The sequence below is a fragment of the Bos mutus genome, chromosome 6 (genome assembly GCF_027580195.1).
Source record: "Bos mutus isolate GX-2022 chromosome 6, NWIPB_WYAK_1.1, whole genome shotgun sequence".
NCBI classification, from domain to species: Eukaryota; Metazoa; Chordata; class Mammalia; order Artiodactyla; family Bovidae; genus Bos; species Bos mutus.
The window spans coordinates 116,734,047-116,755,170 of NC_091622.1; the positions used below are offsets into that span (position 1 = coordinate 116,734,047).

The window sequence follows — 21,124 nt, forward strand, 5'->3', positions numbered from 1 at the left end:
CCCCCCAAACTGAGCACGTGCTAAATAAGTGACAGCTGGATTAGCACGCAGGAAACCGCACAGTCTAACAGGTGAGGCCTCCTTTCAGAATCTCCCCTGGTGGCTCAGACGGTAAAGCATCAGCCCACAGTGCGGGAGACCTGGGTTCAATCCCTGGGTCGGGAAGATCCCCTGGAGAAGGAATGGCAACCCACTCCAGTACTCTTGTCTGGAAAATCCCATGGACGGAGAAGCCTGGTAGGCTACAGTCCACGGGGTCGCAAAGAGTCGGACATGACTGAGCGACTTCACTTTTTCTTTCTCCTTTCAGAAACAAAAAGTGCACAGGCAGCCACACATCCAGGCAAAACTTCACCCTCACACAGAGACGGGCGCTCCACCAGCGCTGACTCACGGGGTGCTTCGCTGACAGCCTTCCGCTCACGGTGCCCGTCTGGTTCCACGTGGAGGATACGGAGCCCTTGATTAGTTGGAAAGAATCGGTTTAGGTTCTGACGATGCCGTGTGGAGGCACCCACATGCTAGCCCCCCAGTCTCTGCCTACAGCACACAGCTCTCAGAGCGCTGCCCGGGAGAGACAGGAGCCAATGGCCCTGAACTCCCAACCCGGGTGTCCTCGGGGTTACAGGACTCCCACACGTGGTCAGGGTGACTGAGATTCTCCCCGACTGGTGCAGAGGCTGCAGGAGGGCACGTGGCCTGACGTGCTGTGGGGGGCTCAGTGTGGACTTGAGAAGGGGCTGCCCTCCCCTGACAGGTGGGGCTGTCCCCTGCCACGTGGCGTCACACAAGCCACAGCACCTCAGACCGCAGACTTCTCATGCGTGAACTGAAACCACACCCCCCTCGAGGGACTGTGGAAAGGACAGGTGGCAGCAGGCGTGAGAGCATGTGGTGGCAGCAGAGCGTCCATGTGAATACGAGATTTTAAGGCGAAATGTCAACTTACGCTGTAGACCGGAATGATAACAAAATTGTGGCTCATAGGTTCAAGAGTATTAGACTTTAAAGAAATTCTACTTGTATCTGAACTCATGTCTAAGTAACTCATATTCCCAATCACTATATATATATATATATTTTTTGAAGCTTTAGTTACCTTTTTCATGCAAGCTAGTAATCCATCTACAAAGGTGGACTTGATCTTGTGAACCTAGGTTGTAAAACAAAAATAGTCACTTTCTCTGTTTAAGTGTTTAAATGAGGAACAAGCATCAAAGCCATGTTTCTCAGCGTGCTGGGTGTGGGTCATTGCCTGTCCCCTCAGGTAACCCCAGGAGGCCCTGAAATGGCCTTGTGTGGTGCCCAGGATTAAACAACAATGACCAACAGAGAAAGATGTCGCCCTGCTCCTTCCAATGATGCTTCTTACAGGAAAGCTGCAGAGAGAAGGGGACAGTGATGCAGGACCGTCACCCAGGTCGCCGTGGCAGCTCTGCTGGTTCAGGGGCGACCGTCACCCACCCCTCCGGCTGCCCAGCCCTCACGAGGACAGCAGCAAACAACCACACTGTGAGTGGCAGCAACCGTCGTGAGCGCACAGACGCCAGGTGTGTGACGAGAAACCAGGAGGGCTGGGAGGGTAGCTAGAGACGGGGGTGTACGCAGCAGCCAGCATGCGTGGCTGGGAGACAGCGAGCCCGGGGAGGGGCGGCTCCGTAGGAGGCCTCGAACTCGCATGGCGCCACGCCGCGGCGTGAGGAGCGCCGCCTCCACGCAGAGGAAGCCGGGCTTGCATGGGGTCAGCCTGAACAAACCGTCCCTTCAGGATGCGGTCAGGGCTACCTCCGTGATGATTTTGAGTGTCACGCGGGCCCCCTTCAGAAACCAACATACTTACGGAAAAAAATAAATCTAACTTACCTGCCTGTATTCCAAAATTATTCTGGGTAATGGATGAAGGTCTTGCAGAGCATTTAACTAAAAAATAAGAATAAATATCACCAACAGAATTCCTTCACTTAATTTTAAGTTTAAACACTCATTTTCAGATGGAGAAAGTCCTGATAATACATGGTCTATCTTGACCACACTTTCCAAAATGAAGACTTGTAATAAACCCAGTTGATCAAGTTTTATAGTCTTAATCCCCTAACAGAGTCATTACTGTACACATGGGAGAGAAAGGCACTTCACACGAGCTTGGAAGGAAGATTCCTCTTGAGATCTGAATCCCTGAATTCCAAACCCAGGGCATGAAGATACCACGCAGAGGAGTAAACGAGGAAACTGCCTACAGCTGTGTGACTCCATAGTCTCGGAACACCCAGCACCTGCGACACAGCTACCGGGGCACCGAGCTGGGGAGGCAATGCTGGGATGCGACTATGAGCTTTCAATTTAATGTTTAAACGTCGAAGAACAACACACACAAAGGAAAGTACAAGATCCCATGAACAAGGTTTGTTAAGTTATCACAAAGTGAACACGCCTGGGTACTGCCAGAGGGAACATTGCGGGTTCCCACACAGGTCTCTGTCCCTCCCCCAGATGTAACCGCCACCCTGGCCTCCTCCAGCAAGACCAGTCTTTACCACTTTTTGAACTTCGTATCAGTGAAATAGGATAAGTGTTCTTTGTGTGTGGCTCCCTTTGTTCAATATCCGGTGTTAAGGTTGGTCCTTGTATGAGGGGCTTCCCTGGTGGCTCAGATGGTAAAGAATCTGCCTGCAGTGCAGGAGGCCTTGGTTTGTCCTTGGGTCAGGAAGATCCCGTGGAGAAGGGCATGGCAACCCACTCCAGTATTCTGGCCTGGAGAATCCCACGGACAGAGGAGCCTGGCGGGCTGCAGTCCATGGGGTCTCAGAGAGTCGGCCACGACTGAGCAGCAGCAGCAGCAGCTGTTGTGTGAAGCACTGTTGCGTTTACTCCCGTGGCCGAGTGGGATTATGTGAACGCAGGGCAATTGTTTATCCATTCGGCCCCTGCTGGATACAGGGCTCATTTCCACTTAGGGCTATGATGGAGAGTGCTGCAGTGAACGTTCTGGTGCGCAGATTTGTGCTAACACACGTCCACAGTTCTGCTGGACACGCACTCAGGGTGGGTGAGACGCGGCCACATGCAGCGGAGATGATACCAGCCTGCTCCCCAAGGTAAACGCACGGCGTGTCCCCATCAGCAGCACATAGAAGTTCTCATTCTCCGCATTTTTGCCAACGCACGTTCTCCTAGGTCTTCATTTTGACCCTTCTGGTAAATGTGATGTTTCACTGTAGTTTTAGTGTGTATTTCTCTGACTAATAAAGTCATTCTTCAAATATTTATTGACTGTGTATCTCCTTTCATTAAACTCTGTACATTTTTTTTTTGTCATTTAAAACCTTGGCTTGTATGTCTTTTTCTTCTTGATTTGTAGGAATTCATTTTTCTGGACAGCATTTCCTTCAGCTGGCTATATTTAGTGGAAATATTGATATCTTCCACCCCTCGGTGGCTTGCTCTTTTACTTGTTTAATAGTGTCTTTTCATAAAGGCTTTTCACAAGGGCTTCCCTGGTGGCTCAGCTGGTAAAGAATCCGCCTGCAATGCGGGAGACCTGGGTTCGATCCCTGGGTTGGGAAGATCCCCTGGAGAAGGGAAAGGCTACCCACTCCAGTATTCTGGCCTGGAGAATTCCATAGACTCTAGTCTATGGGGTTGCAAGGAGCTGGACACAGCTGAGCCACTTTCACTTTCCATATGCTTTATGATTAATTGTGATAGCCAACAGACTAAGTCCTTCAGGAGTGCTTTTAAGATTATCTTGGCTCTTCTAGCTTTTGGCATCTCCATATAAATTTGGGTTTTGGTTCGCCAGTTTGTACCAAAAAGTCCTGCTAGGGAATCAGGACCATTTTGAATCTGCAAGTCCCCTTGGGGGAGAACTGACAACACCACGGTGATGCACTGGTGTGAGCCCCAGAACTGTATCCCTCTCTGTTTGCAGATGACTGAGCACACACAGTCTGGGCCGGCCACAGGGACACAACAGGAGGGCCACCACTGGAGTCCTCTGAGCAGGCTCTGCCCGGGGAGGGGTCCTGCCTCCGTGCAACCCAGCACTGCGGCTTCTTAGAGAAGCTGTCCCTTGGGGATCAAAGTGCATGAAAACACTCAGCCACGAAAACTGCTTAAGATCAGCTCACTCTCTTTATCCTGATACTTTACTCACAAAAGAACTCTAACCGCAGGCTCCCTGCATATCTCCAATCGAGCTGTCTGAGCACACTTGAGAAGAATGGAGTGTTTGATCTCTGGATGAGGCCCTGCAGCGCCGGGTGACTGTCAAAGGCAGAGTGCCGGCCTCCGTCACTGTGAGCGCTTTATCACACGCTCCCTCTGTTGGCTCCGGGCACCACGTTCTTTTCCATCTCTGGCTATTCTGCAGCCTCTGCTTGGCGCCTCTTCTCTCTGACCCGTGTGGCAGTTTCTCAGTGTTCAGTTCTGTGGTTATCAGTGTGGGCTGCTTATGGACTCAGTGGGGGAGCTTCAAAAACATGTTGGGACTGGGCCGCGCACCCCCAGCCCCTGACTCTGTGGCTTAGTTGAGGGTCTGGGCATGAGGGATTCTCAAAAGCTCTTGCCAGGGTGGACGGCTGACCCCCAGGGCGACGACGTCCAAGTGAGCACCTCCAGCACGAGACGTCTCCTCACAGACCCAGCTGGTCTGTGTCAACATCTGTGCACGTGGCCTGTTTTCCCGAGTCCAAGACTGAGCGCTTGACATCTCTCGCCCCTGCCCAGTAAACCGCTTCTCTCTTGGTTCTTCCTGGGTAGTGGCCATCTCTATCTGCTCAGGTGCAGAACTAAGATAACCAGGAATTACTCCACATTCACACTCACGTGAGCTCTCACTTACAGAAGTGCCCTTCTGTTCTCAAAATGCTCTGGGCATGTGTCTGCCCTGCTCCAACCTCACCACCGGCACCTGTACACTGAGCCAGCAGAGCCCACACCACGGCCAAGGCCTATTAATGGGCTTCTTCCATTCTCCAACCAGCTACAAGAGTACTCTTTTTACTTTTAATTTGTACTTGTTTATTGTTGGGCACACAGCTTGTGAGAACTTCACTGCCTAAGCAGGGATTGAACCTGTGTCCCCTGCGGTGGAAGTGCAGCGTCTTGACCACTGGACGGCCACGGAAGCCCAAGGGTGGTCTTGGTCGAAACCCAGGACATGGACACCAGCATGTGCTGGCGAGGACGTGGGGCAGCAGGACCCTCATCACTGCTGGTGGGAATGCAGGTGGTGCGGCCACGCTGGAAGACAATTTGTGATTTCTCACAAAACCATCCAAAGATCATGCTATTTACTCACATGAAACAGAAACTTATATCCACAGGAAAACCTGCACACCAATGTTAAAGCAACTTCATTCATAATTGCCAAAACTTGGAAGCAACTAAGACATTCCTCAGTAGGTGAATAGATGGAATAGGACCCCGTGTTAAAAAGAAATGAGCTATGAAAAGACATGGAAGAACCTTAAGCGCATATCGCTAGCTGAAAGAATCAAATCTGAAAAGGCCACATAATAAATAACTCCTATACGATACTCTGGAAAAGACAAAACTACGGACACGGTGGTTGCCGGGGTGGAGGGAGGATGGGCAGGGGAGTGGAGGACGTTCAGGGGCCACCACTGTGCATGACGCTGCAACGGTGCACACCTGTGGTCGTGCGTCTGAGCCCACATGACACCAAGAGTGACCCTAGTGCAGACTGCACTTTGGGAACGATGGTGTGTCACCAGGGCTCATCCTCTGCAACAAACGTAACCCTGGGGGGGCACGCTGGTGGTAGGGGGACTGTGTGTTACGGAGGGGCAGGGGGCACATGAGACCTGTCTGTACCTTCTGCTCAACTCTCCCGTGAACCTGAAACTAAAAACAAGGTCTAATAGAACCACACCTAAGCTCACACTTGCACCCTTACTTGCTGGTCGAAGCTGTCCATCTCACCATGGGTCTCATCCCTGTGAATGCAGGGTGGGGCAGGTGCGGGGGCAGGAGGGAGAAGGGAAGGGAGGGGCCAGTTTTCAGCTGGGAACCACGTGCACGTGTTGCCTAGCGAAGGTTCATCTTTCTAAATGCACAGAACAGCACGACTTGCCCCGTTAAGCGAGTTGTTCAGCTGTTGCTTCCCTGGTAGCTCAGTGGGTAAAGAATCTGCCTGTGATGCAGGAGACCCCAGTTCAACTTCTGGGTTGGGAAGATCCGCTGGAGAAGGGATAGGCTACCCATTCCAGTGTTCTTGGGCTTCCCTTGTGACTCAGCTGGTAAAGAAGCTGCCTGCAATGTGGGAGACCTGGGTTCAGTCCCTGGGTTGGGAAGATCCCCTGGAGAAGGGAAAGGCTACCCACTCCAGTCTTCTGGCCTGGAGAATTCCAGGACTGTATAGTCCATGGGGTTGCAGAGTGGGACATGACTGAGCGACTCTCACTTTCACTTTTCAGTTGTTGAGTCGTGTCCCACTCTTTTCGACCCCACGAACTGCAGCACATCTGGCTGCCCTCCTTTCACTATCTCCAAAGTTTGCTCAAACTCACTTCCACTGAGTCAGTGATGCCATCCAACCGTCTCATCCTCTGTGGTCCCCTTCTCCTCTTGCCCTCAATCTTTCCCAGCATCAGGGTCTTTTCCACTGACTTGGGTCTTCACATCGGATAGCCAAAGTATTGGAGCTTCAGTTTCAGTCCTTCCAATGAATATTCAGGATTGATTTCCTTTAGGATTGACTGTTTGATCTCCTTGCTGTCCAAGGGACTCTTGTGTCTTCTCCAGCACCCCAATTCAAAAGTATCAATTCTTTGGTGCTCAGCCTTCTTTATGGTCCAACTCTCACATCCGTACATGACTATTGGAAAAACCATAGCTTTGACTAGACGGATCTTTGTTGGCAAAGTGATGTCTCTGCTTTTTAATATGCTATCTAGATTGGTCATAGCTTTTCTTCCAAGGAGCAAGCGTCTTTTAATTTCTTGTCTGCAGTCACCGTCCACAGTGATTTTGGAGACCAAGGAAATGAATTCTGCCACTGTTCCCACTTTTCCCCCATCTATTTGCCAGCAAGGCTAACAGAATACGGTTCATGTTGACTACGCCTTTGTGAAGAAAACTGCAGGGCACCGTCTTAATCCCATCCACAGGAAAGCACCTTGACACAGGGGAGAATCACGTTTCCTCCTCTGCTGCTGGTTGTCAGGAAGAGTTGGGGAGCGACACAGGAGAGGGAGAGGGTGCCCGGACACAGAATAAATCAGGCCGAGACCGCCAGCTGGGGGGCAGCCCGAGGGGACAATTATGGCTCTCTCAGGTCCCACCACTACTGGAAATCGAGGGCACGCTGCCATGTGGCACTGAAGCCCACCCAGACTCTTCAGCACGGTGGTCCTGCTCCCTGCCCTGGCCACGCTCTGTGAACAAGCAGCCCCAGTAAGGGGTGGTCCTAGGCCATCTGGCTCTGGGGACGTAGCAAACAAGGCAGGTGAGGTGTCTGGTCTGTGCAGCCTACTTCCTACTGGAATAGCAAACAAGTAACTAGGCAAGTTTATCTTAGTTTTAAATTTTTTATTGGCATATAGTTGACTTGCAGTGTTGCATTAGATTCAGGTGTACAGCAGAGCGATTATTCACACACATGCATCCCTTCTGTTTAGGTTCTTTCTCATGTAGGTCATCACAGGATTCTGAGCACAGTTCCCTGCGCTGTGTACAGTAGTTCCTTGTTGGTCATCTATGTTATATATGCGTTAGTCACTCAGCTGTGTCCGACTGTCTATGACCCCATGGACTGCAGCCCACAAGGCTCCTCTGTCCCTGGAATTCTCCAGGCCAGAATACCGGAGTGGGTTGCCATTTCCTTCCCCAGTGTTATATATCAGTTCAGTTTAGTAGCCCAGTCGTGTCCGACTCTTTGCAGCCCCATGGACTGCAGCACACCAGGCTTCCCTGTCCATCACCAACTCCAAGAGCCTACTCAAACTCATGTCCATTGAGTCGGTGATGCCATCCAACCATCTCATCCCTCCTCCTGCCTTCAATCTTTCCCGCCATCAGGATCTTTCCAATGAGTCAGTTCTTCTCATCAGGAGGCCAAAGTAGTGGAGCTTAAGCTTCAGCATCAGTCCTTCCAATGAAATTTTAGGACTGATTTCCTTTAGGATTGACTGGTTGGATCTCCTTGCAGTCCAAGGGACCCTCAAGAGTCTTTTCCAACACCACAGTTCAAAAGTTTCAATTCTTTGGCACTCAGCTTTCTTTATGGTCCAACTCTCACATCTGTACATGACTACTGGAAAAACCATAGCTTTGACTAGACAGACCTTTGTTGGTAAAGTAACATCTCTGTGTTTTAATACGCTGTCTAGGTAGGTTATAGCTTTTCTTCCAAAGAGCAAGCGTCTTTTAATTTCACAGCTGCAGTCACCACCTGCAGTGATTTTGGAGCTCCCCAAAATAAAGTCTCTCACTGTTTTCATTGTTTCCCCATCTATTTGCCATGAAGTGATGGGACCGGATGCCATGTTCTATACAGTAGTACATATACATTCAACCCAAGTCCTGATTTATTCCTCACTTGCCACCCTTTCCCCTTTGTAAGCATAGTGTTTTCAATGCCTGTAAGTCTGTCTCTATTTTATAAGCACGTCCGTCTGCATCGTCTTTAAAACACTAGGTTGCACGTGTGAGCGCTGTGGCACTTGTCTGCCTGCTGCGTCACTGGCGTGATACTCACCGGTCCATCTATGTTGCTCCAAGTGGCATTATTTCATTCATTCTTTTCCTAAAAATTTTTTTAATGACTTCCGCATATTTTTATTTTTTGGCTGCTCCACATGGCATGTGAGATCTTAGTATCTCAACCAGGGATCAAACCCATACCCCCTGCAGTGGAAGCCAGGAGTCTTAACCACAAGGGCCAGCAGGGAAGTCACCATTTGCTCTTTTTATGGTCGAGTAATATCCCACTGTGTATATGGACCACATCATCTTTACCACTCCTCTGTGGATGGACATTTAGGGCACCTCCATGTCTTGGCTACTGTGAATAGTGTTACAATGAATACCACAGTGCACGTATCTTTTCCAATTATGCTTTTCTCCAGGTATATGCAGGATTGCTGCGTCAAATGGTAGTTCTATTTTTAGGTTTTTAAGGAACCTTCATACGGTTCTCCATTGTAGCTGCATCCGTTTACATTCCCACCAGCAATATAGGAGGGTTTCCTTCTCTCCACACCTTCTCCAGCATTTTGGCAAGTTATAAGCAGAAAACAAATCAAGGTGAAGGAAGAGGCTGCAAACGGGGCCTCACAGTCATCTGTGACAAGGAGGTTTTTCTGGAAGTAGTACTTAAGCTGACAGTCAGAAGCCAGCTGAGCAAAACCCACATGGAGCCTCCAGCCTGAGGAGGGAGCTTGTGGGAAGTGTGCTCGGTGGAGCTGGGAGTGTGGCATGTGGGGAGAAGGAAGGACTGGGCCCAGGCCCCCGGGCATGGGCGGTGGACACCCTAGAGAGCTGGGGTCTTTCTCTGAGCGCCGTGGAGAGCCGAAGGCAAGGCAGCACCATGACTTCTCTGGCTTTAAAAGACCCTTCTGCCCGGATATGGTGCGTCAGCAGCACGGGAGGGTCACTGCCGGCTCTGAGGACACAGGAGGCGGCTGCTCACCAGGGTGGGGACAACTCAGGCAGAGAGCAGAGTCAAGTCCCGCCAGCGAGCGGTCCTTCCGGGGACGAGGGGAGGAGGAGTCCCTTGGTAACTGCTGTCTGGCCGCTGAGGGCCGGGTCGGGGGACAGTCAGCCAGCACAAAGCTCTGCCAGGGCTGAGATGAACAGAAAGTGGGGGCTGGAGGGGCAACGTGCACAGGGCAGTCTGGAAGGAAACCTTCCGCTGTTGCGAAGTCCAAGCGGGACAAGGCACAGAGAGCGACCGGGGCCTGCATGGTGGCACTCGCAGGAGCAACGCAGGTCATCTCGCTGAGCTGCCAACCTCCTCTCTGCAGGCTTCCGCAGGCACCACTTACTGGATTCTGAACATCTACTCATTCTCTGCCGCTGAATTAAAGTACATGTCCCTATTCTCTGTCTTTTTAAAAATGCACTCCTCCCAAGACAAGGACAGCTAAATTTTCTAAAAAACTTAGGGAAAGAAGACAACTGATGACTTTCCCCCACTTGCAGTCTCTTATGAGGGTATGAAACTAAGAGGTCATGACTAGATGGTCAAGAATTTGGTTTTCAGGACAAATCCATCAAACCGTCTTTGCAGGAAATCAACCTAATTTATTACCACTGGAAAACTGTACTGTAAAAGCCTGTGTTCCTCATTCACACCTGAAGGGCAACCTTGGGGCAGGGACCCCTCTCCTGCTGCAAAAGGAAATGACTGAATGGAATTGCTCCGTGGAGGTTGCTGCAGGCTCGTCCGCCATAAGGAGCCCGGGGGCCTGAGAAGGACTCGCGTGCCGTGTGGATGTGCTGCAAGGGGACACTGTCGAGCCTTACCTTGGCTCCTGACGTGGACGGGAGTCTCCGCAGCCCCGTCGCGGGGGACGCGTCCTGTGGGCGCAGCAGATGCAGCTGCAGCTTACCAAACAGGATCTGCAACAGAGGCAACGTTCCGTGGCGAGCGTCCCAGCCCTCAGAGGACCTGCACGCCACCACCACAGAGGCCAGCAGCCGGCCAAAGAGGACACCTGATCAGGTGCTCCCAAATGCGTGGGTCCTGACTCGGTCCTGCTCTTGGATTTAGGAGCCTTGAAGTGATGAATCTCAGCGTGAGAGAACACGAGCCACCCACGTACTTTTCAGACAGCCACATACAATAATGCTCGTAAAATCAGAATAAATCTCCCTTTAACCCCTGAATAGGAAGCATGTTCTATCAAAGAACCGAAATTCAGCTTTACCTCTCGAAGCTGATGATTACTTGTGATAAGAAACCGTTCTCCTGCAACAAAATGGGCTTCTTGCTCCAGTTCCTTGAGACGAGACTATGAAAGCAACAAACACGAGCTTACTAACAGTGTTCACAATTTAAGATGATTTAATTTGCGCACCAAATAATTCTCAACAAAAGACCTTGTAAGAACAAAAAAATAATTTATAATTTACCGAAATGAGAGATTACAAAATACAAATGTTGACTCATGATGGAATACTCAGCTCATAGAATCAGTCTCCTAAGTGAAGTGGATCCAAGGAGACAAACTGAAAGAAGTAAAAATAGTAAACACTTCACCAAAGAGAAGGAGGGAAAGAAGGATTCTCCAGCAGCATTCTGACCAGCGACGGGATCCAGCATCACCCCGTAACCTCGAGACTTGCCTAGGATCCCGAGGCAGGAGACGCAGGTCCACACTGCACGGCGACCTCTGTGACTGCGAGGCAGGACCCTCCCTCCCAACGGAGGCAGCAGCTCTGACAACCACGCAGACTGGCACTAAGTCCAGGCGAGGGGCAGGGGTGCAGCAGGCCCACAGCAAAGACAAAGGCACCTTATGAAGCAGCTGATAGCCACACTGCTGAGCACAGCAGCAGGACGTGCTGAATTCACGAGCCCCTCAGCTCCTCTCTTTGTGGTCAGAAGAAACGTAGAAAGACAGAGAGGTTGGCAGAATGAGTAGAGACGCACGGCCCACCTGCGTGCCGTCTGCAAGAGGCTCCTTTTAGAGATGCAAACAGGCTGCAGTGGGAAGGACAGAAACAGATACTCCATTCAGACAGTAATGCAGGCAGAGCAAAGGTGGCTGCATTACTATCAGACAAAGCAGACGTAAATGAAAGCTGGTGCTAAGAGACAAAGGGTGATGTGCTATTCTTGATGCAGCAAGAAGACATAACAATATAAGCATCTACATTAACAGGTCCGTAGACCATTAAAATATACGAAGAAAAACTAACAGAACTGCAGGGAGACATGGACAGTAGTTCTACAGTAACGGTTGGAGATTTGAATACCCCACTCACAGTAATGATTAGAACAACCACAACATAGCCCCATGGGCTGCATCTCCATGGAATTCTCCAGGCAAGAAGACTGGAGTGGGCGGCCATTCCCTTCTCCAGGCTATCTCCCTGACCTAGGGAACGAACGCAGTTCTCCTGCATTGCAGGCAGATTCTTTACCACTGAGCCACCTGGGAAACCCGTAAGTAAGGAAATAGAGAACTTAAACAACAATAAAAAGAGCTACATCTAACAGACAGCACATAACACTCTACCCAACAATAACATCCACATGGGATATTCTCAAGTGAGTATCGGATATTTTCCAAGATAGAATATATTTTAAGCCACTGAGTCTCAAGAGATTTTAAAAGATTTATATCATAGAAAATATGATATGACCACAGGAAGTTGAAGTTACAAATCAATAACAAAAGGAAAAATAAAAATTCACAAAATTGTATAAATTAAACAACACATTTTTAAATAAGCAAAAGATCAAATAGGAAATAAAAAGCAAATTTACAAATTAGTTAGACATGAATGAAAACAAAGCCACAACATACTGCATATGGGATGCAGTGAAAGCAGTGCTAAGGAGGAAATTTACAGCCATAAATGCTTATATTAAAAAACAAGAAAGCCTTGAACTCAATAACCTCACTTCACAAATGAAGGAACTAGAAAAAAGAGCAGACTAAACCCAAAGACAGCAGAGGAAGGAAACAATAAATATGAAGCTGAGTTAAATGAAATATAGAATATAAAAACAATAAAGAAAACCAGTGAAACCAAGATTTGATTCTTTAAAAAGATCAAAAAAATCGACAAACCTTTAGCTAGCTGGACTGAGAAAACAGAGAAGGCTCAAACTACAAAAATCAGAAATTTAGGTGAAAATATTACTACCAATTTTACAGAAATAAACAGGATTATCAGAGAGCACTATGAACAACTGTACACCAGCAGACTGGATAAATTAGATTAAACAAATTCGTAGAAACACAAAACCTGCCAAGACTAAATCACGGAGAAATAGAAAAACAGAATAGACTATAGCTAGTAAGGAGCGGAAATCAAATAAAAAATCTTCCAACAAACAAAGCCCTGGATGCAATGGCTTCAGTGATAAATTCTACCAAACACTTATAGAAGACCTAATCCAATCCTTCTCAAAATTTTCCCCCAAAATTGAAGAGAAGGCAGCATTTCCCAGCTCACTTTGAGGCCAGCAATTATCCTGATACCAAAGCCAGACAAACACACACAAGGAGACTGCAGAGCAACGCCCTTTATACACAGTGATACAAAGCTCCTCCACAGCTGCCAGCAAGCAGAATTCAGCAGTGTACTGGAAGGTTATACACCATGACCAAGTGGAATTTATTCCTGGAATGCAAGGATGGTTCAACGTATGAAAATTGATCAATATAATACGCCACACCAACAGAATGGATGGCGGGGCGGGGGGTTACATGATCATTTAAAAAAATGCCAAAAAAAGCATTTGAGAATATGATACAAACTTTTTTGATAAAAAACGTTTTATGATTTAAAAAAAAAAAACACTCAGAAAGCTAGGAATGGAACAAGACTATCTCAATATAGTAAGTCAAAGATTAAAAGCTCACAGCAAGCATCATTTTCGGTGGTGAAGGACTGAGAGCTTCCCTGAGATCAGGAAAAAGGCAAGGATGCTTGCTCTCACCACTTCTATTCAACATGGTGTAGAAATTCTAGCCAGGGCAATTAGGCAAGAAAAAGAAAGAAAAGGCACCCAAATTGGAAAGGAAGAAGTAAAATTGTCCTTGCTTGCAGATGACATGATTTTATATGCAGAAAAATCCTAAAGATTCTACCAAAAAAAATGGTTAGAACTTTCTGAACACAGCAAAACAGCAGGATATAACATCAACACACAAACATCAGTTTCATTTCTACACACAATATGAAATGGAAATTACAAAAACAATTCCATTCGCCACAGTATCAAAAAGAGTAAAATACTTAGGAATTAACTTGACAAGGAGAAACACTTACACAACGGGAGCCACAGCAGGTTGTGGTTGTTCAATCGCTCAGTCGTGTCTGGCTCTTTGCGACCCCATGCACTGCAGCCCCACCAGGCTCCTCTGCCCACGGGATTTCCCAGGCAAGAGTACTGTAGCCATTTCCTTCTCCAGGGAATATTCCCCACCCAGGGATTAAACCCATATCTCCTGCACTGGCAGGCAGATCCTTCACCACTGAGCCCACCAAAGAAGCCCACAAAACATTGCTGAAAGAAATTCAAAATGACATAAATAAATGGAAACACATCTCATGCTCTTGGGTTGGAAGACAATATATTAAGAGGTCAATACTAGTCAAAGTGATCTACAGATTCAATGCAACCCCTACCAAAATTCTAAAGACAGTTTTTTCAGAAATAGAAAAATCCACCCTAAAATTTATATGGAGTCTTAAGGAACAGCAAGTAGCCAAAATAATCTTGACAAAGAAGAACAAAATTGCATGACCCACACTTCCTGCTTTCAAAACTTACTACATGGTTACAGTAATAAAAATCGTGGTATTGCCATAAACAGGCCTGTGCCTCAGTGGTAAAGAATCAGCGTGCAATGTAGAAGATGTAGGAAATGCGGATTTGATCCCTGGGTCAAGAAGATGCCCTGGAGAAGGAAATGGCAACCCACTCCAGTATTCTTGCCAGGAAAAAATCCATGGACAGAGGAGCCTGGTGGGCTACAGTTTGTCAGGTTGCAGAGTCAGACACAATTGAGCATGCTTTCCATTTTCCATGGGCATAAAGTAAACATACAAACCAAACATACTCATAAAATAGTGAGCCCAGAAATAAACCCTTGCAGTTCAGTTCAGTTCAGTTGCTTAGTCGTGTCCGACTCTTTGAGACTCCATGAATCGCAGCACGCCAGGCCTCCCTGTCCATCACCAACTCCCGGAGTTCACTCAAAGTCCTGTCCATCGAGTCGGTGATGCCATCCAGCCATCTCATCCTCTGTTGTCCCCTTCTCCTCCTGCCCTCAATCCCTCCCAGCATCAGAGTCCTTTCCAATGAGTCAACTCTTCGCATGAGGTAGCCAAAGTATTGGAGTTTCAGCTTTAGCATCAGTCCTTCCAATGAACACCCAGAACTGATCTCCTTTAGGATTGACTGGTTGGATCTCCTTGCAGTCCAAGGGACTCTCAAGAGTCTTCTCCAACACCACAGTTCAAAAGCATCAATTCTTTGGCGCTCAGCTTTCTTCATAGTCCAACTCTCACATCCATACATGACCACTGGAAAAACCATAGCCTTTGCCATTTGTTGGCAAAGTAATGTCTCTGCTTTTCAATATGCTATCTAGGTTGGTCATAACTTTCCTTCCAAGGAGTAAGTGTCTTTTAATTTCCTGGCAGCAATCACCATCTGCGGTGATTTTGGAGCCCCAAAAAATAAAGTCTGCCACTGTTTCCACTGTTTCACCATCTATTTCCCATGAAGTGATGGGACAAGATGCCATGATCTCAGTTTTCTGAATGTTGAGCTTTAAGCCAACTTTTTCACTCTCCCCTTTCACTTTCATCAAGAGGCTTTTTAGTTCCTCTTCACTTTCTACCATAAGGGTGGTGTCATCTGCATATCTGAGGTTATTGATATTTCTCTTGGCAATCTTGATTCCAGGTTGTGCTTCTTCCAGCCCAGCATTTCTCATGATGTACTCTGCATATAAGTTACATAAGCAGGGTGACAATATACAGCCTTGATGTACTCCTTTTCCTATTTGGAACCAGTCTGTTGTTCCATGTCCAATTCTAACTGTTGCTCTTGACCTGCATATAGGTTTCTCAAGAGGCAGGTCAGGTGGTCTGGTACTCCCATCTCTTTCAGAATTTTCCACAGTTTATTGTGATCCACACAGTCAAAGGCTTTGGCATAGTCAATAAAGCAGAAATAGATGTTTTTCTGGAACTCTCTTGCTTTTCCCATAATCCAGCAGATGTTGGCAATTTGATCTCTGGTTCCTCTGACTTTTCTAAAACCAGCTTGAACATCTGGAAGTTCACAGTTCATGTATTGCTGAAGCCTGGCTTGGAGAACTTTGAGCATTTCTTTACTAGCGTGTGAAATGAGTGCAATTGTGCAGTAGTTTGAGCATTCTTTGGCATTGCCTTTCTTTGGGATTGGAATGAAAATTGACCTTTTCCAGTCCTGTGGCCACTGCTGAGTTTTCCAAATTTGCTGGCATATTGAGCACAGCACTTTCACAGCATCATCTTTCAGGATTTGGAATAGCTCAACTGGAATTCCATCACCTCCACTAGCTTTGTTCGTAGTGATGCTTTCTAAGGCCCACTTGACTTCACATTCCAGGATGTCTGGCTCTAGGTGAATGATCACACCATCGTGATTATCTGGGTCGTGAAGATCTGTTTTGTACAGTTCTTCTGTGTATTCTTGCCACCTCTTCTTAATATCTTCTTCTTCTGTTAGGTCCATACCCTTTCTGTCCTTTATCGAGCCCATGATAAAGGACATGAAATGTCCCCTTGGTATCTCTAACTTTTTTGAGGAGATCTCTAGTCTTTCCCATTCTGTTGTTTTCCTCTATTTCTTTGCATTGATTGCTGAGGAAGGCTTTCTTATCTCTCCTTGCTACTCTTTGGAACTCCACATTCAGATGCTTATATCTTTCCTTTTCTCCTTTGCTTTTCGTATGAACAGGCAAAATGATAGGATACTGAAAGAGGAACTCCCCAAGTCGGTAGGTGTTCAATATGCTACTGGAGATCAGTGGAGAAATAACTCCAGAAAGAATGAAGGTATGGAGCCAAAGCAAAAACAATACCCAGTTGTGGATGTGACTGGTGATACAAACAAGGTCCAATGCTGTAAAGAGCAATACTGCATAGGAACCTGGAATGTTAGGTCCATGAATCAAGGCAAATTGGAAGTGGGCAAACAAGAAATGGCAAGAGTGAATGTCGACATTCTAGGAATCAGCGAACTGAAATGGACTGGAATGGGTGAATTTAACTCAGATGACCATTATATCTACTACTGCGGGCAGGAATCCCTCAGAAGAAATGGAGTAGCCATCACGGTCAACAAAAGAGTCTGAAATGCAGTACTTGGATGCAATCTCAAAAATGACAATGATCTCTGTCCGTTTCCAAGGCAAACCATTCAATATCACAGTAATCCAAGTCTATGCCTCAACCAGTAACGCTGAAGAAGCTGAAGTTGAATGGTTGTATGAAGACCTACAAGACCTTTTAGAACTAACACCCAAAAAAGATGTCCTTTTCATTATAGGGGACTGGAATGCAAAAGTAGGAAGTCAAGAAACACCTGGAGTAACAGGTAAATTTGGCCTTGGAATACGGAATGAAGCAGGGTAAAGACTAATAGAGTTTTGCCAAGAGAACGCACTGGTCATAGCAAACACCCTCTTCCAACAACACAAGAGAAGACTCTACACATGGACATCACTAGATGGTCAACACTGAAATCAGTTGATTATATTCTTTGCAGCCAAAGATGGAGAAGCTCTATACAGTCAGCAAAAACAAGACCAGGAGCTGACTGTCGCTCAGATCACGAACTCCTTATTGCCAAATTCAGACTTAAATTGAAGAAAGTAGGGAAAACCACTAGACCATTCAGGTATGACCTAAATCAAATCCCTTATGATTATACAGTGGAAGTGAGAAATAGATTTAAGGGACTAGATCTGACAGATAGAGTGCCTGATGAACTATGGACGGAGGTTCGTGACATTGTACAGGAGACAGAGATCAAGCCCATCCCCATGGAAAAGAAATGCAATAAACCCTTGCATATATGGTCAAATGATTTTGATAAGGTGCTAAGACAATTCAGTGGAGACAGAACAGTCTTTTCAATAAATGGTGCTGGGAAAACTGGGTATCCACATGCATAAAAATGAAGCTGGATCCTTACTTAACATCATACATAAAAATTAACTCAAAATTGGTCAAGGACCTAAAGGTAAGACCTAAAATAATAAAATTCTAAGAACTCTAAGAAGAAAGCCAGACAAAAGTCTAACAGCATTGGATTTGGCAAGGATCACTTAGATATGGCACCAAAGGAACAGGTAACAAAAGAAAGATATTTTAAATTAGATTTTATGACAATTAAAAATTTTGTGCATCAGAAGACAGTACTGGGGTGGGAGGTGGGACGGAGGTTCAGGAGGGAGGGGACATGTGTATACCTGTGGCTGTTTCACATTGATGCATGGCAGAAACCAACACAACATCATAAAGCACTGATCCTCCAATTAAAAATAAATAAAAAAATAATGATAGGTAGAAGTGTATAACTTAAAAAAAAGTATCAACAGAGTAAAAAGGCAATCCATATAATGGGAGGAAAATATATGAAAATCATGTTGATACGGGATTAATATCCAAAATATATATAGAACTCCAAAAACTAAACAATAAGAAAAAAATCCGATCCCAAAATGGACATAGACCTTGAATAGATATTATTTCTCAAAGAAGATGTACAAATGGCCAATAAGCACATTAGAAGATTTTAAGCATCACTAATCATTGGTGAAATGCAAACCGAAACTACAACGAGATGCCACCTCACACCCGTTAGGATGGCTACTGTCAAAAAAAAAAAACCCAGAAAACAGTAACTGCTGGCGAGGATGTAGAAAACTGCAACCTTTATGCACTGTTTGTCAGAACATAAAACGGTACAGGGGCTTTGGAAAAAACATGGTGGTTCCTCGAAGAATTAAAAACACAATTACCATAAGATCGAGCAATTCACTTCTGGGCATATATTCAAAAGAACTGAAAGCAGGATCTTAAAGAGGTATTTGTGTACCTATTCTCTTAGCACGTATTTACAATAGCTAATCATAGTAAGTTGCTTCCATTTTCCACTGGCATAAAGACAGACATAGAATATGGAAGCCACCTAGGGTGCATGCATCAACAGATGAATAGATAATAAAAGTGAGGCATGCACATACAATGGAGTATTATTCAGCCTCAAAAAGGAAGGACATTCTGCAACATGCTACCGCACGGATGAACCCTGAGCACACGACACTACGTGAAATGAGCCGTCACTAAGAGCAGCAGCGCTACGACTCCACTCACGTGATCACTGGGACTCCGCAAAGTCACAGAGAGACAAAGAGCAGTGACGGGCGCCAGAGCTGGGAGCGGGGAGAACCGCAAGCAACTGTTTACTAGCTGTGGGTTTTAGTTTTACAAGACGAAGAGTTATGGAGATGGAAGCTGGTGATGGTTGCAGAACAAGATGAACAATTCCTACCATCACACTCTGTAGTTACAGAGCTTCCCTGGTGGCTCAGATGGTAAAGAATCTGCCTGCCATGCAAGAAATCTGGGTTCGATTCCTGGGTTGGGAAGATCCCCCTGAAGAAGGGAAATGGTTACTCGCTCTAATATTCTTGCCTGGAGAATTTCATGGACAGAGGAGCCTGGGGGACTATATAGCCCATGGGGTTGCAAAGAGTTGGACACGACTGAGTGACTAACACTTCACTTCTGCAGTTATAATCAGTTTGGATGGTAAGTTTTATGTTAAGGGTATTTTATCACAATAAATTTTAAAAGATGAGCGTTATTCATTGTATGCTATTTCCTTCTGAATTAAAAAAGTGAGTAAAGAGAAAAAAAATCAGTTCCAGGTTTATAAACCTAAGTGCAAAGGCTAATGAAAATAACTTCAAACATAATGGAAGAGAGACTTCACGAACTCGACAAAAGGAAAGATTCCTTAAACAGGATGCAAAAAGCACTAACCATAAAGAAAAAGACTGATAAAATTAAAAATTAAGGACGGCTATTGATCAAAAGACATTAAGAGAGTAAAACGGTAAGACATAGAGGACCAAGGTGTACAGAACAGGCTTGTAACCAGAATATATTGAGATGTTCTATAAATCAGAAAGTGGAAGACAGAACCCTCAATATTAAAATGGGTAAAAATTTTGAGCAGATCCCTTACCAAGGAGAAACTCCAAACAGCCAACAATGAAATAAAAGCTAGTCACCCTCCCCAGTAATCTGGACACCAGGAACCAACATCATAACGAGATACCACTGCATCTTCACTCAGAGTCCGGGGACCCGTGCCGGGGAGGAAGTGCAGGACGGGCCCTCATGTGCACGTCACGCAGCTGTGGCTTTAGAAAGCAATTCAGTGTCGTCTGACGAAGCTGCGCCAGCAGCTCACCGCGCCTCGGACCCGGGGACCATGTGCCCACGGGCCCAGGAGACCTGCTCAGGGACACAGCATGGCCTGTGATGCCAGACACAACCCTGCTGCCATCACACTGGGGTGGAGCGTGCAGTGGAGCACTAAGAGCCAAGGGGCATGGGGAGAGAGGCCAGACACGCCAGCTAAAGGGGCACGGACCGAAGCTGAGACCAGGGGAGAGAGGCCAGACACGCCGGCTAAAGGGCACGGACCGGAAGCTGAGACCAGGGGAGAGAGGCCAGACACGCTGGCTAACCTACAGCTCCTTCTGAGAGAAAGCAACTGTACTATCAAGCTTTTAAATGGAAAGCTGTAAAGGATGTGGACAGTGGAAGTCCTGCCAAGTCAGGAAGGGGGGTCCGACAGGGAAGGGCCAGCAGGGCTTCCGGATGTTCTCAGCTTTGACCTGGGTGATGGTCATCCCAGAGTTTCCTTTAAAATATTAACTTTAAAACAACTTAAGTGGAACCCTTAATGCATCTTTTTCAGGCATCTTTATGCATCCCTCTATTTTTCACAGTTAGAAAACTTTGCTTTTGCTTTTTTAAAGTATCCAAGAAACCCATGACCTGCCCTCACCCACTCAAGGGGCGATGCCCTCTAAACCAGCACACGTCCACATGGGGCGGGCACCAGATGTGGTCTTGCTTCAACTCTTTCCAAGTGTGATATCCCCTGCAGGAGTCAGATGGGGCGACAGTGCCCCAGGCTGGGCCGAGTGAGGAAGAAAAGGCCAGTTACGTGGGCCCCCCGGGAGCCGCCCACCAGGCAGGGGAGGGCCAGCACCCGTGGGCAGCCTGACGGACGTGCTCACCCCAAGAAGCGCTGACATCCGTTCCATCTCCTCCTTGTTCACCCGAATGCGGTGGCTTTCCATCACTGTGATTCAAACACCAAAGCAGATACCATTTGTAC

The 21,124-nt window shown here is 46.8% G+C and overlaps 1 protein-coding gene across 1 annotated transcript in view; it reads right to left on the reverse strand.

Moving 5' to 3' along the window:
• POLN (DNA polymerase nu) overlaps positions 1-21,124 on the reverse strand; it is a 151,217-nt gene that overhangs the window by 79,149 nt on the left and 50,944 nt on the right. The window contains exons 9-14 of the mRNA XM_014478382.2: positions 21,024-21,088; positions 10,893-10,976; positions 10,489-10,584; positions 1,864-1,920; positions 1,100-1,153; positions 395-460 (exon numbers count right to left, since the gene is read on the reverse strand). Coding sequence (XP_014333868.2) covers positions 395-460; positions 1,100-1,153; positions 1,864-1,920; positions 10,489-10,584; positions 10,893-10,976; positions 21,024-21,088 — 422 coding nt within the window. The remainder of the gene's footprint in view (positions 1-394; positions 461-1,099; positions 1,154-1,863; positions 1,921-10,488; positions 10,585-10,892; positions 10,977-21,023; positions 21,089-21,124) is intronic.